Source organism: Mauremys mutica, chromosome 1 (genome assembly GCF_020497125.1).
Source record: "Mauremys mutica isolate MM-2020 ecotype Southern chromosome 1, ASM2049712v1, whole genome shotgun sequence".
Taxonomy (NCBI): domain Eukaryota; kingdom Metazoa; phylum Chordata; order Testudines; family Geoemydidae; genus Mauremys; species Mauremys mutica.
The window spans coordinates 244,607,241-244,633,530 of NC_059072.1; the positions used below are offsets into that span (position 1 = coordinate 244,607,241).

Sequence of the window (26,290 nt, forward strand, 5' to 3'; positions counted from 1 at the left end):
TTTGTACCATCCCATCAAAGATTCTTGTGTAGAAATGACTGGACATTTCACAAAGAACCAATTATAGGATTAATGAATTCACACATGTATGAAAGCAATGCATTAGTTTTGTTAAAGAAATTAGTCCAAGAGATTTCTAAGGGTTCTCTGGTAGGTTGATAGGAGAAGCTGGTGAGCCTGATACTCTCAGTTCTTCCCTTTCTGGTTTTGCCTTTATTTTCCATTTTTTCAGTTTTCATGCAGCTAGATATAGGTATGTCAGACTGTTGAATATAATGATTCCTTTCACTGAAAACTGATCTAAAGGGGAAAAAGTGTTGTTAAGGACATTTGTTTAAATAATTCTTTCACCAAACTTTTTTATTGTGAAGAACAATGAGTTACTCCTATTCAAACACTTAAATGATATTCAGTTGACTCTAATGATAATCCCAATTTTTAGTTATTCCATTGATAAATTTTGTAGTTTATTTGTATTTTATTCTGTTTTCTATTTACACTGTCTTATTTTATCTATCTCAAAGACAAAAACTTTAATAAAAATACTGAAAATAAGAGACAGGGCACTAACGCATTTGTGCTATTGATAAGATATGATAGTCCTCACTAGATACCGCTGCCCCTTTGCCCCCAAATTCATGGCTTACCGAATGCATTTAGTCAGATTCTGGATTTTCATTACCTTCCCATATTTACACTTGTGGGTGACATCTACCTGCCTTTCTGTTTCTCAATTTTTCTTGTAGTCTGTATGCATCATTTTTTCTAGTAAAATGAGTATACTAATGACATGTTTGTATTGACCCAATAGCTAGAGATGATTGCCATGGAAAATCCTGCAGACTTGAAGAAGCAGTTATACGTGGAATTTGAAGGAGAGCAAGGGGTAGACGAAGGAGGTGTTTCCAAAGAGTTTTTTCAACTGGTTGTGGAGGAAATTTTCAACCCTGATATTGGTATGCAATTTAATAACTCCCTCATCTCTATGAAGTGCATGTACACACAGTTTCTCCCCATATCTACTTCCTAATTATAGGTACTCTTTTTCTGAGGGTCCTCTGTATCCCTTGTTGAGCTAAAAGGGCATCTGATTCAGTTTGGGATCCTGCATCTAACAGAGCCACCATCCCAAGGACAACTGGAATGACTGCAATACTTTTTGCCACAAGTGAATGTTACCACTTATACATTTAGATCACTGACAAGTAACGCAATATTTTTATTTTTACTCGCTTCTGAAAATGTGAATCTAAACCTTCTCTCGGCTTTCCCCTTGGCTCTAGGGCTAGTAATCAAACCTGAGAAATAAAAATATCTCTTACCAAGTGTCCAAGGCAAACCTGTTTAAAGTGGTGGGTTTTTTTTTTCAAAAATGGCAATATGAAAAAGGGTTAACTTTGTTCTCAAGTAGTGATGCTGATTTAAATTTTTGTTGAAAGTTTAGAAATACTGTCAAATGCAAATCAATTACAAACAAAAGTTAGCAGTCGTTTCTGGTATTACACCTGCTCCTGAGTTCCCCTACCAGTTTTTGTGGTTTAGCAATCACATTTTCCTGGTGTGTGGGTTTTTATAAATGTTTTTTCTGTCCTGTTCTCCCTTCACTTTCCACTGCTGTGTGAAAGAGCCACTCAGATAAGAGAACTGACTATAGGGAATACAATGAAACCAATGATGCACAGTTCTATGCCAAAAACATAAAATGAACTTGAAAAAAGTCTCTAGTTTCTTACAATTATAACTTTTAAAAAATTCAGACAGGTATGATTTATCAGGTACCAGTCCCCTTTAAAATTGAGTATAACAGAAGGACATTGTTATGTAGGGATGAGGAGGAGGAAGAAATGTTAAAGGGATACTTTGGTCCAGTTTGTCCCCAGATTTAGTCTTTTAGAAAAAAGCTTATACAAAACTTAAAAGATCCCTAGAGACTTTCCCAAAATCTTCTAAAAATTGTAATCAAAATAATTTGTGCTATAACAGGAGAATATTTGGGTAATGAATCATTGCATCATTGTGCTACAGTATAAGAACTTGAAAGTGAAATTGAATAGAAACGTGAAATTGGCTAGACTGTTTTCATTAGCAAAGGTCAGAATAATGAAATATGTAGACAACATAAATAGAAAATAAAAGTTTTTTGAGTGCTTTCAGTTTCACTATTATAGTGCATAATGTAGGAAAGGAATTAATGCCTCAACCTACCAATTACAATTTGAACTGTTGGTACGTAACCACTTTTTTACACCTATTGTGCACAAAGTTTTAAAATTAAAACATTTCAGGAAGTCTTTCAGTAGCTTACGTATGTCAGTGGACTTTTCATGCCTTTTATGACCCATTCAATGAAGATACATATTTGAGTGTTAAAAATCTTCCTCTGAAAGGATGTCTTGTTTCCTTAAATTCACACTTTTGAAAAGTAAATAGAGCTTGTTTTGAAATCCAACTCTTCCCCCCCCCCCCCCTTGAATGGAAAAAAAGTCCCTGCCTTTTAGTTAGGCGGTTGTCTACACAAACAGCGTTGATGGGGTCAGCAGCTAAACTGCCTGAAAACAAGCTTCCAGTGCCAGCAGCAACCCTAAAGGAACCTCAAGGAGGGAAGAATGCATCTCTAAGTCGTTATTAGCCAAGTCAGAAGGGCAGAGAGCACACTGCTGTTGGGGAGCATTTGGGTTTGGCAGGCATCAGAGCTGGCAGTGAGATATCTAACTTTCCCTTTTTTTAGCGGTGTCAGCCTGGCCCGCCCACCACTAAGTGAAATGTGTTTTCAATTAATGTGTCGTATTCCATGTTGTACATACAGTAAAACTACAGCAACCAAAAAGGATCACATTCATATCACCATCACGTATACATTAGATTGAAGATTTTCGCCTGTCTAATCTTGAAAATTAATTTGGATTAAGGAGAGTCCACATATGGAGTTATTCCTGAATAGCTGTTCTGGAGTAATTCCACATATAGACAGTCCCTTAAAAACTGCTTCTCTCTCTATGCACCATTCCACTAGTTGAGATCTACTAAGATACTTTTATAACCCTAAACTCCTGCACACAGGCCAACTTTTGTGAATGGGCCTCAACCCTGGATTTGGAATTCACTTACCCTGTTGGCCCAAGTGAGCTAGAATTTGTTGGCCTACAGCTTTTGTCAGCGGGAGGTTGCTTGAGTGGGATATCTTATGTTGTGATTTGGGGAATGTAATGGGGTCCACTAGGCCCAGTGGCTCCTGCTGGAGGCCTCAGGGTCCTACCGTACCCCATCCCAGAGAGGAGCAGAAGAGAAGTCCTCCAAGCAGCCTAGAGTGGTTGTGGGGAAGCAGCCAATCAGAGCCCAGCAGACTCACATAAAAGGAACTGCAGGGCCAGAGTCAGTCCGTTGCTGCCTGGAGCTGTGTTCCTGGCTAGCTGACTGAAGGAGCAGCAGGACCACAGACAGATCAGTTGCTGGCAGGGACTGGGGGAGCAAGAAGGAGCTCCTGGTTGGCTGCTGGGACTGAATAAGGACTGAGCCCAGTGAGGGCTGCAGGAAGACTGTGTGTCCAGGGAGCAAGCCCTGGGGGTATGGCCACATACCAGGCCTGGGACTATTTAAGGACTAAGTCTGGGGAGGGCTACAGAGATACCAACAGATGGGTACTGGGATAGGCACCTGTTGGACTGTATACCCTGGAAGAGGTCTGTTCTGTTTGACATACAGACTGTGTGAGAGAGTTGGCTTCAGGGCTGAGTTGTTGAAAACTCTCCTGAGAAACCACTGACAAGGGTCAGCACAAATTGAGAGTCTGCAGGAACACGTACTCAACCAGGAGGCACTCGCGAGAGGTGGGTGCCATCCCATTGCAGGGAAACTTTGGGAGATTGGTTATAAATGTGTGAATTTATAACTGACGTATGTGTTCCTATAGGCTGTGAGCATCACAATTTATAAAACCCGAAACATTAATTCATGCTATGAATATGTAATGTTTTTGGTAAAGTATACGATTCTAAATTTAAAATGTAATTTTATATGTATATCTGGTACAGATGGATTTAGAAGGTGGATTTTTAAATTTCATGTTTGCTCGACATTTTTGTTGTTTTTCTAAATATAAAAGTAATCATTTTAAATTAATTTCTTATAGGTATGTTCACATACGATGAGTCTACAAAACTGTTTTGGTTTAACCCATCCTCTTTTGAAACTGAGGGTCAGTTTACACTGATTGGCATAGTACTGGGTCTGGCTATTTACAATAACTGTATACTGGATGTACATTTTCCCATGGTTGTCTACAGGAAGCTAATGGGCAAAAAAGGAACTTTTCGTGATCTGGCAGATTCTCACCCTGTAAGTTCATTGTGTTCCTTGAATTTATTACTACAGGTTGTGGAAAATGTATGTTCATTTAATTAAGATTTGATTTCAACACAAGCTTACTGTCAGAATAGGTGAAAGTGAAATGCCCTGTTAGGTTAGTGGAAACATTATAGGGTTATTTGTTAAAATGTGTGGATTGGTACATGATGCTACCACTACATCTAATTTGGAGGAGTATGCATTGGCTAGCAATAGTATGTGGGTCCTGTTTCTGCCTCGCAGCATGAATGTTGGCAAGTCACTTAACCTTCTGTGCTGCAACAAACTAGTCTGTAAAATGAGAATATTATTGACCAATCTTTAGTAAAACACTTTTTAAAAATTCCCATGGAAGTGCTACGCTGTAGTGACTCTAAGTTCTTTTAAGTGAAAGGCAGTTGTAGCAGATGGAGATGATTCACAAATTCTTGAAGCAATTATGAGTTTTCTCACATGCTTTTTATTGTCTCACCTTAAAAACTATAGAGAGAAAGGGGAGGGGGAGGGTTCTTTTGCTGATGGCTGTAAAATAGCAATAAGCCACAATAAATATGTGTGAGTTAACAGTTAAAGCACATCTCACGTATTTTGGTCCTGTGCCTTCAACCATCCAAAGAACACCAATAGCTTTCTAACATGCAACCTAGTGTGTTTTATTGCTGTTAGACTGATTTATTTAAATTAATTTGGGGTATTTTTTCCATTTTTATTTGTTAGAGCTATGCAATAAATCCTTCCACTATCACAAATGGTTCAAAGAAAGAAAAGAGAAAGTGAATAGGATAAAGGTTATTATAAATGCCTTTTATTTTACTATATTAGAAAAAATAACTTATTTTTTTATAGATTCCCTGGTCTGTTTAAATTGCTTTTCATGACAACAGTATGCCAACTCAGGCCACTCTTTCAGCTGTAGTTTGAGGGCTAATAGCTACTTTAAAGTCATTTTTTATTGTAATAACAAAATTGAGCTGTTTCATATTCCCAGTTTAGTTTTATTTTTAGTAACAAGTGAATTCAGTCTTGTCAAGAGGCTACAAAATGTGGGGCAACCAGTCTCATTTTTGTGGGAAGAGAACGGGTGGATTTAAAAGTTCAGTTTACCTCTTACCTCCATTCCTCTTCCACGGTTGTCTTACTCTGCCACCTCTACTTTAAAATCATCCTTCATAGACTCTGTTAAACAGACCAAGTTATTTAAATGCTGATTGAGAGTCTTAAAACTTGGGGGGAGGGATAGCTCGGTGGTTTGAGCATTGGCCTGCTAAACCCAGGGTTGTGTGTTCAATCCTTGAGGGGGCCACTTAGGGATCTGGGGCAAAAATCAGTACTTGGTCCTGCTAGTGAAAGCAGGGGGCTGGACTCAATGACCTTTCAAGGTCTCTTCCAGTTCTAGGAGATTGGTATATCTCCTATTATTATTATATTATTAAAACTGTATAAAATTCAAAGTAGTCAGGCCACATAAGGCATTGTTGAGTACCACAGCAAGAATTCAGAGGGCAAGAGAGCCAGATCTTGTTTAAAAGGTAGTGGTTCCTAAATTGGTGTTTACTAACATGGTACCTTTGAAAGTGTTTGTGGGGCATAGGAGGAAGACAACTGGTGAGAGGATGAGGATTGCAGCTAAAACTTACAAGAAGTATATGGGGAAAGTTAACTATACTTTCTCTAATTAAAGAACACTCTGACTTTCTCTGACCTTCAGTTTGCATCCCTGAGCGGCTCATACCTCTGTCCCCTAATGGGAGCCCTTAAACTGCTGCTGCCTGCACATCATCTGCTGCTTCTGGGCAGTATTACTAGGGGACTCCTCAGGGGTGTGGGGCTTATTACTGCTTGAGTACAGGGACTCAGAGGGCTCCCTAAACCCCTTCAAACAACTTGCATTCATTTTTTTAAATTTCACCTATACTGCACAGTTACTGACCCTAACTTGTGCTTATTTTTCAAAGTGAGGGTCAAATATTTAGCAACACTTTAACTTCCTCCTCTTCACATTATGTACACACACATTTTCCTGGCACTTCTGGTGATTATGTCCCAATCATGAACAATTGGGATTTGGTACAAAGTTGTGACCTCACCCAAAAGATATAGCTGACCAATTCAAGTATGTGTTTGGACAGTCAGTATCTAAAGCCGTACTCTGATTAACATTGATGATATATAGTGGAACTTATATTTTACAACTCTATCATCAAATGTTTTTATTTTATTAGGTTCTTTATCAGAGTTTAAGAGACTTGTTACAGTATGAGGGAAGTGTGGAAGATGATATGATGATAACTTTCCAAATATCTCATACGGATCTCTTCGGCAATCCAATGATGCATGATTTAAAGGAAAATGGAGATAAAATCCCTATTACAAATGAAAACAGAAAGGTAATTCACATGGCACTCTAATGGTGGAACGATCTTTGTCATTACTATGTATCTCAGAATTTCAGTCAGTATTCTCTAGGCATGTAACTAAAACATTAATTTCGGCTAGCGATAAAGAAATAGTTAAATTTAAAATTCTAATAGTCCAATTTGGTTAAGAAGCAGAAGAAAACACTTTTCTAAAATTCTCTTGCATGTATGACTTTGAGAACACCAGTTGAAGATACATTTGCTGTAACATACACGTTTATGTATAACAAGTCAGAAATATTTGACTCCCTTTTAATGTTTGCTGTTTACAAGCAACTGTTAACAGAATCCTGAATAGATATCTAAGTTATGTATATGCAGATTGCTGAGTAAACTGGCTATAAAACTAGTAAATTGAAATGTGCATACCAGACTTCACATTGTATATCTCCCCAAACGTATTTTGCACTCAGCATCTGAGCATAATCGTATAGGAAAATGTGACAGACCAAAAGATCATCTACTCTCTCCTTTAGTTGTAACTTGCTGCTGAATGGGCTTAGGTTTAATACAAATATAGACTACACAAAATTTTGATACATGTAGAAGTAAGCTTTTGTGTTAGATTTTGTGTTTGTGATGGCTTAAACTTTATTTACTGCTTGCTGTGTCCTACCAGAGTCCTCCAGATTGGTGGATGTTTGTGTAGGAGAAAGAGAGAATTTTTCCTTGCTCATAAACTTGGTTTCTCAAATGAAGTTGTCCACCAACTGGGAGGAATCCACCTGGACTATTTTGTGTGTGCATGTGGATAATTTCTGTTTGAAAATTTCAGTACATGTGAAGTTGACAGAAGTGTCCAGTCATAGCTCAGCTGCCTCTGAAATTGGGGGGAGGGATAGCTGAGTGGTTTGAGCATTGGCCTGCTAAACCCAGGGTTGTGAGTTCAGTCCTTGAGGGGGCCATTATAGGGATCTGGGGCAAAAATCTGTCTGGGGATTGGTTCTGCTCTGAGCAAGGGATTCAACTAGATGATCTCCTGAGGTCCCTTCCAACCCTGAGATTCTATGATTGATTGTAGGTGGGCCAAGTCCAGCAATACACTCTGGCTTGGTTCCAGTTATGAGAAAACAAATGTATACAATGCCATGAAATACTTGCTTTTCCTAATTAAAACATTAGACCAAAATGTCTTGTTGGGTGTATCTTGTTTTTTGAAGGGTTGGGTTTGGCTATTAACTATTAAATAAGTTTTGGGGTTGTTTTCTTACAGGAATTTGTCAATCTGTATGCGGACTACATTCTCAACAAATCAGTAGAAAAGCAGTTCAAAGCCTTTCGGAGAGGATTCCATATGGTGACCAATGAGTCTCCACTGAAATATTTATTTAGACCAGAGGAAATTGAATTACTTATTTGTGGAAGTAGGGTAAGAAATCTGGAATGTGCAACAAAACAAATTGCTGGGTTTTTTTATCCTAAAGATACAATTATGGGTGGTGATAAAATGTCTTACATTTACAGAATCTAGACTTTCAAGCACTAGAAGAAACTACAGAATATGACGGTGGCTATAGCAGAGACTCTCTTATTATTAGGTAAGTTCTTTAACTTTTCAAGGGATGTACAAGAAAACTGTATTTTACTAAATTTATGATGAAGAAGCAGCATCTGTAATGTGAGGTTTGTGATTTTGAAGTACACACTAAAGTCCAGCAAGAGCTAAGTATCATTTATTATTGTTACTGAATTATCTAGAATTTCACTATGAGTATTTGAATAAAGTCAGCAAATGATAAGATGCTTAATATGCTGTTATAGAATAAACTCTTTAAACAAATGAAAAGTTATCAAAAGCTGTTGAAGAAACTGAAGGGTAAAAATGATGATTACTTTGCACTTGCTCTTTTTTACTTGTGTGCTTTCTTGTTGAGAGATGGAAGGGACTCATTAGGTAACCCCCAACTGGGCAGAATTGTTTCTTACATTATGCTACCTATTATTTGCCTAGTTTAGTAAAATAGTCTCTAAGAAATGACCTGGATTACTCCCACACATGGGAAAGGAAATTCCACATCTTGTTGCTTGCAGAATTTCCAATTAATTTTTCTCTTAGTGTGAGAGAATCTGTAGGAGCCATGCTGATAAAGTTCCCCTGTAATTTATTAGCCAACCCCTCAAGGGAGAAGTTCCTTAGTACACAGCAAGGGAAGCAGGTAGATTAATGTTCAGAGTCCTTTGGTGTTGCCCTTAGGGGATGTGTGCTCAACTACATCCTTCTCACTCACAGAGCCCATGTTGCACAGAAGGGCTTCTGTGGGGTCAAAAGTGGAATAATGCTATGGAGGGTTTTCCTATCCTCCTCTGGGAGAAGATGGTATAGTTCTTGTCATCTTTGGCTGTCTGCTTTTCCTCCAGGCCATGGTTGTCTTTCTCTTCTAATCCCTCTCTGGTCTGTCTACATCATTCTAGTATAGAGGTTCCCAGTTCTGAATGAAATAGTCTGTGTGTAGTCTCTCTTATAAGTCTAGAATATATTCAAATGATCTTCAGGACTATGAAATAAGAGATGGTGATGATTTTTGCTCAATGATGAATTATCCTAATAGGATTTTGTGATGGGTGGAAGTGTCATTATTTGTTCTGATGGGCCATTAGTGAGTACATTCATTATCACATATAATCGAAACAAAAGGCCTCCAAACCATGCCATATGTCAAGAATAAGGATGTGCGAAATATTGTGTTTACCATAGTTACGATTATAGAAAAATGTAGGGGCTGCAAAAACTCCTGCTCTGATTATTTTACATGTAATCAGGCTGACACTTTTTTGATGAATTACTGTTTTTATTCCTCTAATATTGTAGAAGCCATCTTTTCTGATCTTTATTTTCACCTCCGTTTTGATCTTAACACACAGTTGGTAATTGACACGTGACTTGAACTATTTAGTCAAACTAATATTGATATGTTTGGTAATACGATACGAGAAAGAGAGAAACAATATTATCAGAGAATAGACAATGCATTGCAATAAGGATAATTGAAAAATATAGAAAATACGAACAGTATAGAAAACAAATGGACAGCATCTGCAAATTATTTGCTAATTTTAGAGTAGTCTGAAAAAGTTTTAAAAAGTTAACACTTTAACCTTCAAGGATTTTGAAATACTTCAGATGTAGCTTCAAAACTTCAGTGGTTAGCAAAGGTTTGAAGGAGGTTACTAGTGAAGTTCCTCAGGGATCAGTTTTGGGACCAATCTTATTTAACCTTCTTATTACTGACCTTGGCACAAAAAGCGGGAATGTGCTAATAAAGTTTGCAGATGACACAAAGCTGGGAGGTATTGCTAACACAGAGAAGGACCAGGATATCATACAGGAAGATCTGGATGACCTTGTAAACTGGAGTAATAGTAATAGGATGAAATTTAATAGTGAAAAGTGCAAGGTCATGCATTTAGGGATTAATAAGAATTTTAGTTATAAATTGGGGACACATCAGTTGGAAGTAACGGAGGAGGAGAAGGACCTCGGAGTATTGGTTGATCACAGGATGACTATGAGCTGCCAATGTGATATGGCCGTTAAAAAAGCTAATGCAGTTTTAGGATGCATCAGGCGAGGTATTTCCAGCAAAGATAAGGAGGTGTTAGTACCGATGTACAAGGCACTGGTGAGACCTCATCTGGAATACTGTGTGCAGTTCTGGTCTCCAGTGTTTAAGAAGGATGAATTCAAACTGGAACAGGTTCAGAGGCGGGCTACTAGGATGATCCGAGGAATGGAAAACCTGTCTTATGAAAGGAGACTCAAAGAGCTTGGCTTGTTTAGCCTAACCAAAAGAAGGTTGAGGGGGGATATGATGGCTCTTTATAAATATATCAGAGGGATTAATATCAGGGAGGGAGAGGAATTATTTAAGCTTAGTACCAATGTGGACACAAGAACAAGTGGATATAAACTGGACACTAGGAAGTTTAGACTTGAAATTAGACGAAGGTTTCTAACCATTAGAGGAGTGAAGTTCTGGAACAGCCTTCCAAGAGGAGTAGTGGGGGCAAAAGACATATCTGGCTTTAAGACTAAGCTTGATAAGTTTATGGAGGGGATGGTATGATGGGATAGCCTAATTTTGGCAATTAATTTAGCAATTGATCATTGGTTATCAGCAGGTAAGTATGCCCAGTGGTCTGTGATGGGATGTTAGATGGGATGCGATGGGATCTGAGTTACTACAGAGAATTCTTTCCTGGGTGCTGGCTGGTGAGTCTTGCCCACATGCTCAGGGTTTAACTGATCACCATATTTGGGGTCGGGAAGGAATTTTCCTCCAGGGCAGATTGGCAGAGGCCCTGGAGGTTTTTTGCCTTCCTCTGCAGCATGGGGCACGGGTCACTTGCTGGAGGATTCTCTGCAGCTTGAGGTCTTCAAACCACAATTTGAGGACTTCAATAACTCAGACATAGGTTAGGGGTTTGTTATAGAAGTGGATGGGTGAGATTCTGTGGCCTGCATTGTGCAGGAGGTCAGACTAGATGATCATAATGGTCCCTTCTGACCTTAAAGTCTATGAGTCTGAGTCTATGAATGCAATTTTGTTCAACTCCTGTATGCTCGGTTTGTATGCTGATGTGTTAAGAGGATCAAATATGGTTCCATATTTGATAATGTGTCAATTAACAGCTGCAAATTGCATAATTCTGGCAGTTGGGAAAGTTACATACAAGTAGGGGGAGGTCTTGTCTGTCTCAAATATTCTTAACAATATTTTTCTCTTGCTTTCTCAACTTTTTGTTTTTAATTTCCCCTCAATAGGGAATTCTGGGAAATAGTCCATTCATTTACAGATGAGCAGAAAAGACTATTTTTGCAGTTTACAACAGGCACGGACAGAGCACCTGTGGGAGGACTTGGAAAATTAAAGATGATTATAGCCAAAAATGGCCCAGACACAGAGAGGTAAAATATTGACCTTTTGTTTGGTAAAAATTTTATTTTGACTTCCTAAAAATTAAGATGAATTCTGCAAAGTGAAAATACCAGCAGCCAAACCTTAACGTTAAGGATTTTTAACAGCATTTTAATAATATTTTATAATGCTGTGACCTCAAGGTTATGTGAAAACAACGGGTATAAATTGTAAAGCAAAACTGGAGTATTGTTCTTGCATATGTAAGCTGATGAAATAGCAGGGTATTTCTCAAAGATGATGATTATGTGCGTGCGCTGTACATTCCGATGACTGAATTCTTCCTCTTCTGTTTTTCCTCAGATTGCCTACATCTCACACATGCTTTAATGTCCTTTTGCTTCCGGAATACTCAAGCAAAGAAAAGCTTAAAGAGAGATTGTTGAAGGCCATCACATATGCCAAAGGATTTGGCATGCTGTAATAAATAAATAAATATAACAAAAGGGATTAAAATTGGTGGTGGTGATGTCCCTGTCCAAAAAAGGCCATAAGATAGTGAGCTACAGTAGTCACCTGTGTTTGTGCCTCCCTTCTTCACTGGGGACACTGGGCTGGAACAGCAGATTTCAGCTGCTTATATGAACAAATTCTTTATTTTTTCTTTTAGCGTGAAAGTATTACATATTCTTTCACTTGTATGTACAGAGAGGTTTTCCTGAATATTTATTTTAAGGGTTAAATCACTTTTGCTTGTGTTTATTACTGCTTGAAGTTGAGCCTTTTTGAGTATTTACAAGAAAACAAACTGTACTCTCCCAAGGAAAATATTGCCATCATTTGTAGCCCATGTAACCTTCAAGTATGTGCTATATTTTTGTCCCTGTATCTAATCAAATCAGGAACTGTACTTTTTTGGAAGAGTTTGCTTTTGAAACTTGAAGTCTTGGAAAACAGTGTGATGCAATTACTGCTGTTCTAGCCCCCAAAGAGTTTCTGTTCAAAATCTTAATCAATAAAGATGGAAGGGAGAACTTGGAATGTTAAACTGCAGCCTTGAGAACTTTACTTTAGTCACAGCACAACAATTAAAACTCATTTCACTATGTGTTGTCTTCACATGTCTTGTAATATATTGTCTTTTAATTAGCAAAACATATTTCTTAGTCTACGAAAGGGTAGGCGTTTTAGTTACATTGTTGAAGAAAAAAAAAAAAAGTTTACTGGGGAAAGTGCATTTTCAGCCAAACAGCTTTAGACTAGAGAGTGAAGTTTGTTTGAAAAAAGGATAGGAAGTTGCTATATTATAAACAAAAAGCATGTGGAAGTGCACTTAAAATGAAGTTTTATTATTAATTGCCTATTACATTGACATTTTAAATAGACAATCCAAAGTCTTCCCTACATGTTATGTCATCATCCTTATTTAATGAACTGTTGTTCCTTTATCAAGGCACATGATCAGTGTTGCAACATAATCAAAAGGGATGGCTACTGTACGGTATATTTTTCAGCTGACAAATAGACAGAAATTGAAAATGATTAAAACAAACTTTTAAGGCTTACTTTATTCCCAACTATTTAATATGCTGTTAGAAAGGAAATACTAAGGTTACTTTCATCTGCTACATAAAATATACAGTAGGGTTTGAATTTAAATCTACAGATCATATCAGAAGTAAATCCTTTACCTTTCGTAATCTGTATATGTAATGTTAACTTCTCCTGTTGCAATATAAAATAAAGGGATTATGCATTTTTAACTGAGGACATAATTGGCATATCTCGTTTTACTGCAAGCAACAGCTGATGTGCAGAGCTGAGCTTGTGCCTTGACAATTGCTATAACTGACTACTACAGATCAAATCCATTTGATGATTTGTGTGAAATTGGCATTAAAAGGCATAGTTTTGAAATCATTGGAGGGAGAAAAGATGTCTTTTCAGGATTATTTTAATAAATTCTTTCTAGTAATAGAAACAGACAAATGTTATGTACCTATAATGCTGAATAAAACAGTGACGTTTTTCACCATGGTTCAGTGAAAAAGAAGACAGTGATTTCCTTACTTTTATAAGTTAACATGGAGCATCATTAAACTATTTATTTTGAAACCTTTAAAATATATTATATGCTGAGGATGAGACAAACGTTAAGCTGTCCAGAAATGACATAACGCAGTGTTGCCAACCGTAAGTATTCAAAAATCATGAGTCAGGCCCCAAACCATCAAGATTGCCTTAAAAATTGAGATTTTTTTTTAAATGAGATTTGAAAAGATGCTTTTTATCTGGTTTTGAGCCTTTAGGGTGTACTTAGAATACATTTTCAAGGTTTTCTCCACCACCATGTGGGCTAGAAACTGTTTTTGCTTAAATGAAAGCTGAGATTCTCACCTAATCACATCTGCAGAAGCCAGGGCTTGTTTTAAAAAAAAAAAAAAAAAATCAACTATTGCAAATCTCTCACTACAACACTGCCTTACTGAATTATTTGGGCACTTCGCCATCTTCCTGTGCTTTAGGTGGTGAGCATAGATGCTGTTCATGATTGCCTTGCTGCAGTTTGTAAGTATGAAGAGTTCTTGATACCACATGTTTGTTCTAGAGCTGTTCAAATCATATCCCTTTAATGTGATTTGCCCAGGAAATGTTCTGAATGATATTTATGTCCGGTTCTCTCGGTGTAAGATTTGTGGTGATGGTTATTTTTATATAGCTCCAAAAGTGCTAGGCATTTCACAGTCAGGTAAAAATACACGGTTCTTGCTCTGAATTGATTACATTCTAAATGGATGAGAGCTTTATACTACAGAAGAAAAAGTAACATTAAAATAATGTATAATTGTACTAGCTTTCAAAAAGCATGAATTGCTTTTGAGGGGGCATTACCAGATACATATAAAGCTCGTAGAATTACTAGACTTCTCATTTAAAGATACCATATTAAAGATACCATCTATACTGGATCCTTCGGCCTGAGTTTTATCTCTTAGCACAGCACTGATGGAATTCTCTAGATATAAAGGCTTTTTTACCCTTGAGGAGTAGAAGTAGTGGTAGTAAGCCAGAACCCTTACTGGCAGCTGCCCACCGTAAATACTTCCCTAAAATGTTCCATTCAGTTTCATTTACTGACCTTATCAAGAAGAAAGCATTTCCCTCAGAGGACTGACTTTTCTGTCTTCAGCTTTTCAGGAACACTGACTGAATACCTTTCACCATTACGTAACTCCCAGGCTGGTCTGGTACAGTAAAGGCCTACAAAATTTAGCTTGGGAACTTGGGTACACCTGTGCAGCACTTTGATGCTTGTTCCTAGGCATTTTAGTGCACACCTTTTTCTTTTTTTATTTCCCCCAGGGTGAAGGTGTGGGGGGCATTTTGGAATCTCTACTTTTTTTGCCAACACCTTGGTGTTTTTACTAGATTCACAGAGCTCTACCATTGCCGTTGTCCTTGGCACACTGACACCATAATATCCTAGGCACTTGAACACCTTACAGTGAGACACCTGTCCTGGTTCAATGCCTTGTTTGGTGCTCATCAATTATTTGGTTCAACATCCAGCACTTCCTTCAGTGCCCCAGGTATCTATGGGCCGTTGATTTCAGGCATGGCATTGAGGGAGGAAAGAAGGTTGCTCAGGTGCTTCAAACATTTGCCAAGTGGGCACTCAACATTTGGGAACATAGAGCCCTAACTGTGATGGGTTTTTACCAGCACACACACAGGTAGGGATACACCCAGCTGCAGTTACATATGGATGCTGTGCTCAGCTGTGGATGGGAAGGCTTTACCTAAGGGACTTCCTAGCTACTCACCTACACACACCTCTCCGGGGTATAATATAAACCCAAAATTTATACTATCTTGTGCTGCACAGCATAAGCTCATGAAGTTCACCCCCCTCCCTCAGTGTGGAGAGAAAATACACAACAGCTTTCTGCCCCGAGTTATGATTTTCACACACTGGTTTTAAACAAAGTAAAAACAAGTTTATTTACTACAAAAGATCAATTTTAAGTGATTATAAGGGATAGCAAACAGCAGATTACCTAGCAAATGAACAAAACTTGCAAACTAAGCTTAATATACTAAAGAGATTGGATATGAATAGCAAATTCTCACACTAAGTGATTATAAAGCAGGCTCTTAAGGGGCAAGCTGCACTGGCTTGCAGCTTAGAAACCCCAGTTCCATTCACAAGCTAAAAATCCCTTTAGCTTGGATCTAGCACTCCCCCCCCCCCCTCCAGTTCAATCTTTGTTCCTCAGGTGTTTCCAGGAGTCTTCCTGGGCGGGGAGTCAGTGAAGAACCATAAGGAGGTCATTCCCCTGCCTTCTATAGCTTTTGTGTATGACAGGAACCGTTGTCTCAAAGCTTGGTTCCCACACCAGTCAATGGAAAAACACTGGTATTCCAAGATGGAGTCCAGCACCAGGTGACCTAGTCACATGTCCCTGGCTACAGCAGACGAGTGGAGCCTGTTTGAAGCATCCTCAGGAAGGCCCCCAGGTGGGCAATAAACTGCTTCTATGGGCTGTTGTTCTCCCTAATGGTTCGTTAATTTGAATGGGACTTTCCCAGCCAGCCATCTACACTGAGAATCTTTTGTCTAGTGGGTGTTCCCCATATGTAAACACATTTGTAACAGATACATAATCAATATTCACAACTTCAGATACAAAAATGATACATGCATACAAATAGGATAATCATATTCAGTAAATCATACCCTTTCCAATGATACCTCACATGATGTATATTGCATACAATACATTGTCATACAATAAAATCTCTGAAGAATATGGAGGGCAGTGTCACACTGACCTCTACCTCATCACATATACTGAAGGCAGGCACCAAGAGGGCTAGCAGCTCCCTGAGGTACTCCTAACTCAAAGCAGCTTGTATTGAAGTTTCCTGACTGCTTCAAAGCAGTGAATACAAAGGAGAGAGATGATATCCGTTCCCCATATCACTCTATAGTAAGTGACATGCAGCCATTCCTAGTCCTCTGCAAGGATGCCATGAAGCCCTTAGTGTCAACTTTGAGTCACTCGTCTTCCATGAGGTCAGCAGGGCTATGATCTCAGTGCAGCAAGTTTACACATTCTGAGTCAGCGCTTCCCACACAAGAAAAGCTTTGGCTTCACCATCGGTGCCTCAGTACTCAGGCCTCTGACACCGCTAATGTTGGTACTTGCAAATATAGAGTATTTGGGGATTCCATAGCTTTGCCAGCTTGCCATTACCAGTGTTCTGCCTGCTGGAGGCAGACCTGGAGGACCTTTTTAAAACTGCACTGGCAGCTGGTCTCCTCAAACACAGCTCCTGAGTATTCTTCAAGGTGGATGGCAGGGTACAAGATCAAAAGATTGCCCCACTCACGAAAATGCTCCCCTGTTTCTCAATAACAGAAACATGCAGGCAATTCACTCCCTTCTGGCACAGAAAGTCATCAGGCCTGTCTTACCAGACAAGATGAAGTCTTATTCCAGAAATGAATGACTATCTTATCAAAGAAATGCTCAAGATAGTCACTCTGAGTCATCATGCTGCTTTATTATTATTTTTAAAGAGGCAGGACACCTAGGCAGGACACCTTCATGTACCTGGGGGTGCTCCCCAAATACTGGAAAATTTGCTGTACTACATTCATATATTACCTTTGAGGATATCATTGATGCCAAATGTTTTCACTAAAAGGCTGGAAGGGTAGTTGTGTCCTACCTGCACAGCCTGGCAGTACATGTGTTCCCCTACTTGTAAAATTGGCTGATTGCTCCACTCTGAAATGTGTCAAAAGATCAATCCCTGTTGTGGGGTGTTGAAGCTGGAATATAGGAGTCACTACGGTTCATGATAAATTACCCAGCGATCCAATTTGTACCTAGCAGACAACTGGAATACAGATAGGTTAAAAGTTTCAGAAGTGCCTAAGGCTTGGTCTACAGTGCACTTAGGCACTTCTGAAAATTTTACCCTGTTAGCTATTACTCAGCTCAGACTTCTTTGCCTTGGACAGGATCCACAATATCACCATTCTGTCAGAAAGGGGTAAACCATATGCTACAAGAATATTTTGGACTAAGTTACAAATGTTGGGTCTCGTAGCCTAGCAGTGAGCCCTCTTCACATGAAACAATCTCACTGGACTTCATGGCACCAATGGCAACAAGCATCATAGAGTCCCACATCGTATCTGGGCAACAACTGAGCTCTGGACTTCTCTGCCCTCTTGATATTCCAGGGACAAACTCCAGTCTAAACACTATCTGGTCAAATACTAGTGACCACCTAGCATTGAATGGAGAGTCCACACAGGGATTCAAAGTTCCATGGGAGTGGTCTCTCCAAGAGCAGCAGTTGTGCAGATGTTTTGCAAATAAGGATGGATCTGTATATTCTAATAACCTTTAGAGACCAGGTATCCCAAAAAGGGTGTCCTGATTGGCATGGTGAAGCAGGCCACCATGTTCTACATTAACAAGGAATGAGGCACAAGTCACACCTCTGTTGGCAGGAAAGCCTTACAGGTGAGGGGGCTGACTTCTGGCTCAAGATATTCCTACATGCCATGTACCTAGTATGGAAGAAGACTGTTGCCGCAGGTAGGCAGTCAGTTTGACAGAGCCCTCTGAGTGACCTAGATCAGGAAGCAGCAAACCAGCTCTTCCTCCAGTAGAGGGGGGATATACTGATCCGGGGAGACTTCATTTGCTATTAAAGGGTTTTGGAAGTTCTCTTAAAAAGCAACTTTTTTCCAGTTGACACATTTGACTGGCATTGCTGTTACCTAAAGAACCATATGAGATGATTTGGAGGATCTGTCTATGCAATTTATGAATTCTGTTTGATAGCTGTTATGAAGTAGCTCTGTCATGGAATACCTCTAGCTCTGTGTAAATGCCAGGGCTTACAAGACTGAAAGCACACCGTTACTAAATCAGGGACAACAGCTGATGATTAAGGACTATCAGCACCTGAATAGGTCTTACTTGAAGAAAACAAGAGTAACTGCATCCTAAGGGAACCCAGATCTCTTCACCTTCCCTCCGCTGGGGGCTAGTGATGGATAGAAGACTGGAAAATTACCAAAGAGACATAGACAGACAAGATACAGCTAGAGTGTAAAAAGGAAACACATGAGGAGGAAGAGGGGAAGTTTGGGAGGAGATGGATACCCAAGGTCACAGAAGGCAAGCTGAGGAGAGAAAGCTCCATGTTTCAGAACACAGTAGGACTCTGGATGGGCCAAAGGACTCTGACCACAGCCCAAGGAATACTCTGGAGTGCTGAGGAAATGGAGGCAGAGAAATGAGTGTAGGGTTTATTATTTTTGTATAGAACTATGTATTTCTCATGCTTTTGAAGAGCTATCCTGTGTTTGTCTCCTGTGCAAAGTCTGTGTGTGATACATGAGGGCCAGCTCTAGGCACCAGCGTTTCAAACATGTGCTTGGGGTGGCACTTTTCAAGGGGCGGCATGCCGACCTTTTTTTTTTATTATTTTATTTGTTTTTGCTTGGAGCGGCAAAAAACCTGGAGCCGGCCCTGTGTTACATGCTATGCCTACCACGAAGGCCCACACATTTGGGTAGAGTTCTGAGTCCTAAGAAATGTAGTCAGATCTGTAGTACACATGTTTAGTTTACAGGAGAATTTTTTTGCAACCAGATTCCTAGTCAATCAGTAAAAGTACTTCTTGACTACAAAGATGTTATGAACTACTTAAAAAATACCATTCCAACATCCTATTCTGGCTCACAACACCATTGCAGTATATCTCCAGTCCCAAGTTTGCATCTCATAAATGCAAAGTTCTATAGTTCCTGAGACTGCATTATAGAGGAAAGCTCTGTTTCTAAATTTTAGAGAACAGACCAATCTGTAGCTGATAGGAACCTTGATGGAATGGCCAACAGGTGTGTCATTGCCAGGTCTACAGTAACCAGGATCCATTACATTTGCTTGGCTGGTTGTAGCTTTGATTTCACATGAAGGGTTATCATAGGCCTGGTTTACACTACAAAGTTAGGTTGACATATGCCGTGTTAGGCTGAGTTAATAATGTATGTGTCTACACTACTGAGTCCCTTCCGCTGCCATAAAGGGCTTGTAAAAGTCAACTTCTGTACTCCACCTCCACGAGAAGCGTAGTGCTTCAGTTGACATCCACATATCAACATGGGGATAGTGTAGACAGTTATGTAATTTGAATGAATTGGCCTCCAGGAGGTGTCCCACAGTGCTCCACTGTGACCGCTCTGGAGAGCACTTTCAATTCCACTGCACTTCAGCCAGCTACACAAGAAACAGCCGCCTTCCCCCACCCCCACCCCCACGTTAAAGCCCCAGGAACTTTTGAATTTTCATTTCCTGTTTGATGGACGTGGAGAGCTCGTCAGCACAGCTGACAATGGATGCTCAAGGTCGCAAACAGGTTCCAGCATGGAGCACACAGGAGGTAGTTGATCTTATTGCTGTGTGGGGAGAAGCGTCTGTGCAGGCAGAGCTCAGAACCAGCAGAAGAAACACTAACATCTATGCCAAAATTGCACAGGGCATGGAGGAGAAGGGCTACACCAGGGACACAGCAGTGCCGCATGAAAATAAAGGAACTTCGACAAGCGTACCAGAAGACAAGGGAGGTGAGGAAGACGTTGACAAGGAAGAGGAGAATGTGAGGCAGGCATGCGGAGGATCCATTCTCCCTGACAGCCAAGAATTTTTTTTTTAACTCCGGAGCCCATCTCTTCACAGGATCAATTGTCGGCGGAGCATGATGCTGAGGAAGGCACCTCTGGTGAGTACACACAGGGGTTACATGCTTTTATTTTTAATGTTGAATCTGAATTTAAAAAATGGGATAGAAGTTATCGGCAGCCACTCCAGAGCGTGCTCTCTGAAAAAGGCTGTCCATGTGATGGGGGTGGCCGGGGAATCCTCCCTTGCAATCTCAAGGAAGCTTTCATGCAGGTACTCTGCAATCCCTTGCAGAAGGTTTCTGGGAAGGGCTGCCTTATTTCATCCACCACGGTAGGACACTGTCCCATGCCGCTCCAGTATTAACTCTTCTGGCATCATTGCAGCACACAGCAATGCAGCATAAGAACCAGGTCTGTACCCAGACGCTTGCAGCATCTGCTCCCTCGCCACCTCTGTTACCCTCAGGAGAATGATATCGCATATGGTCACCTAGGGGACAAGGAGGAAGCTTTCAGTGGTAGCGCTTAAACTGCAAACAATTCAACAAGTAATCCGCCCCGTTTGGTGAAATCTGGGTCACATAACCACAGTTTCCTGAGCGTGCCCTGGTTGTGGTTGGAAGGGATTGCCACGTATTGCAGCCAGCATTTAAAAAGGGGGGCAACACTTCCTGTTTGTGTCCCAAACTGGTGCCGGTTTTGTAACTGTTTGCGAGGCTTAGCGCTGGTATTTGTCCTCAAACACCATCCCGGTTGCTATGGCAAAGGAGGCTGTGCTGAGGTTACAACCAAGGATGTCTTCACAAAAGCTGCAGCACAAGACCTCTCGCCCATGCCTCATGGCTTTACTCACTATGGCTGGAGCAGCAAAGCGACTCTTGCAATAGCCAGCGCTTCTGCTTACATTGTGGCTTGCAGGGAAGTGCATTGAGGGGTGTTTCTTTTATAAAAAGAATTAACCTTGCACCAGAAACAATGTATGCACTGTCAATGCTACCCTTGTTTTGTATTCTTTGCAGCTGAAACCTTGGCCGTAGGCACATCCTCCACACCAGGACAGAGACTTTCCCAGATTAGAAGGCAGAAAAATAAGAGTCGGGAGGACATGTTCAATAGTTAATGCACCTGCCGAAAGTGACAAGATGGAGCTCAGCACATGGAGGATTGCACTGTCCGACAGCCTGCACAATGACTGCAAGGACAGGAGAGCATGAGGAAACATGAGCATGACATGCAGGACAAGATGGTGTGGATTATGGGGGAGCCAACAGACATGTTGAGACATCTGGTTGAGGTTCCAGAAAGGCAGCTGGACACTAGAGTCCCACTGAAGCCTATGCTGAACCTGCTGCCATCATCACCAAGTTCCACATCCTCCTCTCCCAGATGTCCTAGGATGTGGGGGGAGGGAAGTCCAGTATCCCTTGCACTCAACTCCAGGGGAGGGTACAAGGACCAGAAGGTGTCCGTTCCCACACCTTTGATTGTTATTGCAATGCAATTGTAAGAAAGCTGTCCTTGTTTCTCTCTCCCCCGCCAGCCCTTTTGCCCCAGGTTATCTTACTTTTCTTTGCTGTCTCTGTGTTTATATGCAAAATAATAGCGGATTGAGGAGAAAAGGCTCTTTATTCGTTCAGCGCACTGTGGTTAGTGGGGGTGTAGTTTATAGGGGAATACATGCAATGAAGGGGACAGCTAGGTAAGGAACAACACACGTAAGTGTCATGTTACTGTGGGTCATTGATTAAACTAGTTTTCAAAGCCTCACAGAGCCGTAGAGCTCCTCAATGTGCTCTTCTTCTTGCCCTGGTGTCTGGCTGCTCAAAATTGGCTGCCAGGTGATCTGTCTCCACCCCCCACCTCACTGGAAACTTTTCTCCCTTTGTTTCACAGATATTGTGAGTCTGTGCCCCGACCCGCTCCCCAGCAGGGTGGCAGGGGAAGCCGCAGCACCCGGACCCCGGCTGCGGCCCCAAAACTGGAGGAGGTCTCACTCTCTGCCACGGCCTCAGGGCTGGGGGGAGCTCTCACTCTCCACCACTGCCCTGGGGCTGTGGCAGGTTGGGGGGCACAAAGCTTCTCTGGTCTGGGGGGGCCATAGTGAGGGGGCAGAAAAGGAGAAAAACGGTTGTGGGGTTATGGGGGGGGCAGAACAGGGCCCACAAGCAGAAGGGATGGGGGGGGTCCCACTTGCTCTGGCCCAGGGACCCACGAAACCTTAATCCACTTCTGGAACCAGGCTAACAGAGATGTAGGTAGAGGGCAAGAATTATTGCTACATTTTAAAAAGTGGAAAACTATAAAATGGCATTAGAAAATGCTGCATTGTAACTGATCAGGAGTCCTTATTTGAGGAAGCACATGGATGGTTTTGTGAACCAGTTTAGTAAATGCAAATGGAACCACCTTTGAATGTTGGACCAATATATCACAATAGATACTGGATCAGAATGCAGGATTTCCTCTTTTACAACAGCTGTTGTTGGCTGAAGAAGGAGGGACGTTTGGGTGGAGCATGGAGCCTAATGAAATTGTCCAGACACATATTGTGTACAGTAATATTTCTAGAAAAGTTGTTCATTAATGTTGCACAGTGTAACAGAGCCAGTGAAGATATGAAGAACTCTTCATGGATTAGAAGGCTTATGGTTGAGAACTATTGTCTAATATATCTTTCATGCTTTTATCTGAGGCCCTCTTGTGTGCCTCTGTATTGTGCCAATCAACATTTCTTTAGTAGTGCTACATTCTTCTTGAGTGCAGTATTTTTCCCCATGCACCTTTACACCTTTCCTGTTTCCAAACCGGATACCATTACAATGTAACATACACACAAAAATAACTGATATAAAAGGAAGTTATTACATAGATATTCATACTATAATCTTGGAGAGGTGCAGTTCTTTGCATTACTCAAGTCAGACCTGGAAAGGCTGAATGATTCAGTGATGTCAACACTCTCATCAAGAACAGATCTTTTACATATCAAAGGAAGTGATCTAACGTGATACAATTGAGGTATTTTCATAATTCCTAAAATAATTGATTAACCTTAGTATTTTACAATTAAATTTGGAAATTCAAAATTGAAATCAACTTCCCTTACCCAAATTTTGGCTTTCCTTAATTAGGTGTGAGCACTCGTTCATTACTGTAGGGTTACTTTTAGTCAGTGGGCTACTAGTTTTGATATTTAAAAAGTAAGAGTATTGAAGCTTAATAAACACATACGAAGAATCACATGAAATTTTAAACATAGATACATCACCCAAAAAAATTGGTCACATTTTGGACCTACCAGCTCAACAGGATCCTTTTGAAACAAAAGCCAAAGACTTCTGTATGATCGTGTGATAAGGATTGTTGTTTGGCCAGTTTCTCTCAAATTGGTTCTCTTTGGTGAGTATCTCATTGTAGCATTCCCAAATCAAAAGCTCTGCAGGGATATCCTTTCTGATAAAATTCCTATCCAGCTTCTTGACAGTAATACTTCGGTGGTTGGGTTCTGCACCTACCAGGGTCCATTTCCTCTGCTCCTGCTGCGTGTCTAGTAGTAAGCCCTGGTTGGCAGGGTGCTTCCTCTCTAACTTGTCCAGCAGTCGTTCCGAATAATAATCTTTTAAAAGAGAGCCCTGCTGCTGCCTCAGAGCTTTGAGTTTTTGAACAAAAAGTTTGACTTTGTCATTAAAACCAGCCTCTACACTGGCCGTGACCTGTGCCTTGACAAAGGAGGGCATTTCCACTGCTGTTTCACGCAACCCTAAAAAAGGATTCCTGGAGCTAGATCTCAGTGCGTGGTTCCCTCTGCTCGCGCCGCCGCTGTTATATGGGTGTCTTGGGAGCTCTCCTTTCAGTCTCCTGCCCTCTGCTCTTCCTTCGGGGGACACTGGCACACTAAGCTCGGTGTTGTTGGCTTCTGGGTCCTGGTGCTTTGTAGTGATTAACACAGAAGACATGCCTGGTGTACAGTCACCTGCAAACTGCTTTCTGTCAGATTTCTCATCTTTAGCAGTGTGGGGGCGCAGGTGATCAAAATGGACTTGCTTGTCAGTTCCCCGCCACTTTCTAGAGGCTGGGAAGCTTTTAGTACCTGGCTTACACTCTTTTTCACAGTTCTTTAGATCTCCCACGACTAGCTTTATTTCATTCTCTGAGACCCTTGGCCATTTGATGGATACATCCTTATTCTCTCCTTTCTCATCTTGATAGTCGCCACCACTTTTCTGCCCAGCAGATGAGATGGGAGCCCCTTGAGACTGGAGTCTACATGGAGCAGAAGTCACTCTGATGCTCTGTCCCTGCTGTAAAATGGCTCTCACGGCCTTCTCACTATTGTCAGTCACAGTGGTGTGGAACGTGGAAAACGCACTCCGGGGGAGCTGTTTGACAAGGGCCCGGTTGCCATGCAGCTTGGCATGAGCCAGTTCCGACCTCCTCAGCTTGGTGGTGAATCGATTGTACAAGATTTTCTGATCAAGCGTTACGGAGTTTGCTGCCTGCCTTTTCATGGACTCCAGGAGGCTGAGTTTCCTCTTTAACAGGGTCTCTTCTTTGCAGTTGAAAGGCAAAGCTAAGTGGGACGTCGCTCCTTTGAACTGAATTTTCTCCCCCATTATGAAAGAGCAGTTTAAAACTGCTAGTAACAAGTGCCTCAATTTTCCTGCTGTCTTTCCTTTCCACCTCGCTCACATTTAGTTTGCTGTACTCACTGCTGCTGGAGTTAAGTATTAGCATAAAGGCTTTTAAATCTGTCAGTCCTGAAATTCTACACCAGGGACCCTGAGTTTGCTGACATGACTTGGTCCATTATATGTTGTCAAGGAAAGACAGAAGCCTTTTATTCAAAGGGCGGAGAGAGGAGGGGTGTGTTGTACCTTTTAAATGATAGGTTTAATGCTTTGGGTAGTGCCAGGAACAGGCCCACCTCCAGCTGAGTAAATGTATTTTGTAGCAGGAAGCCTCAGTGTCTACAAACAGTGCATTGGGAAACAAGCAGAAAGAAGAAGGTGAAAAGTAAATGCACCTTGTTGTCAGCAACCATCTTAATGGAAATCCTAGAGCACTTTATGTAGCAGTTTGTTTTCAAACTATTTAATCCTCACACATACACCCAGTCAGGCAACTAAACTAGTAGTAAGAGACAGTGCAGAGTGTGGGGATTTTAAATATAGTCAAGACATTTTTAAGGGATGGTGTCTCCAGCCTCTGTTTGCCAGAAGCTGGGAATGGACGACAGGGGATGGATCACTTGATGATTATCTGTTCTGTTCGTTCCCTCTGGGGCACCTGGCACTGGCGACTGTCAGTAGACAGGACACTGCGCTAGATGGACCTTTGGTCTGACCCAGTACGGCTGTTCTTATTCTTATGTTCTACAGGTTCTTTTCTTTTATTTAGCTTGTGGGAGTGCCTAAGGGTGCTAACTCTAATTGAGGCCCCATTGTGCTAGGCACTGTCCAAATACCCCAAAACCACATGGGCCATGCTCTGTAAGAGATTGCTTTGTAAGGGCCCAAGCCTGCAAATAATTTGCACCTCTGAGAGTCCCATTGAAGTTAATGAGATGACAATGGTGATCCCTTCTGGCTTTAAAGTCTTTGACTCATCTGTGTCATTATTCACATGCATACACGTTTCCAGACCTGGACCTTAATTTAGGCTGGATTAAAAAACCCTGAATACTAAAACCGTTTAGAGCCTGGCTGTGAGTTTCCACAGAACAAATGCATGATTTTGCAGCACACTCTCTCCTTATTCATCAGCCCTGCGGTGTCTTTAAGAAGCAAGTGCTGTTGTAACTCATGTAACACCATTTAGATCAGTAATTGTCCCATTTTGAAGAGGCTGTTAATAACCAACTAGCCTACTGTTAGCCAGCAGAAGTAAACCACTCAATATACAGGAGAGTTAGTTCTGTGGGCTGATTGCTTTGCTGAGAGGAAAAACGTTTGTTTGTGGTG

The 26,290-nt window shown here is 41.0% G+C and overlaps 1 protein-coding gene across 3 annotated transcripts in view; it reads left to right on the plus strand.

Annotated features, from left to right (window-relative positions):
• UBE3A (ubiquitin protein ligase E3A) overlaps positions 1-14,044 on the plus strand; it is a 90,180-nt gene extending 76,136 nt beyond the window's left edge. For all 3 annotated transcript variants that reach the window (XM_045005182.1, XM_045005164.1, XM_045005173.1), the window contains 7 exons: positions 812-956; positions 4,130-4,335; positions 6,567-6,731; positions 7,975-8,130; positions 8,226-8,299; positions 11,524-11,667; positions 11,981-14,044. In XM_045005182.1, the coding sequence (XP_044861117.1) occupies positions 812-956; positions 4,130-4,335; positions 6,567-6,731; positions 7,975-8,130; positions 8,226-8,299; positions 11,524-11,667; positions 11,981-12,101 (1,011 nt within the window). In that variant the 3' untranslated portion in view covers positions 12,102-14,044. The remainder of the gene's footprint in view (positions 1-811; positions 957-4,129; positions 4,336-6,566; positions 6,732-7,974; positions 8,131-8,225; positions 8,300-11,523; positions 11,668-11,980) is intronic.
• The last annotated feature ends 12,246 nt before the right edge of the window (positions 14,045-26,290 follow it).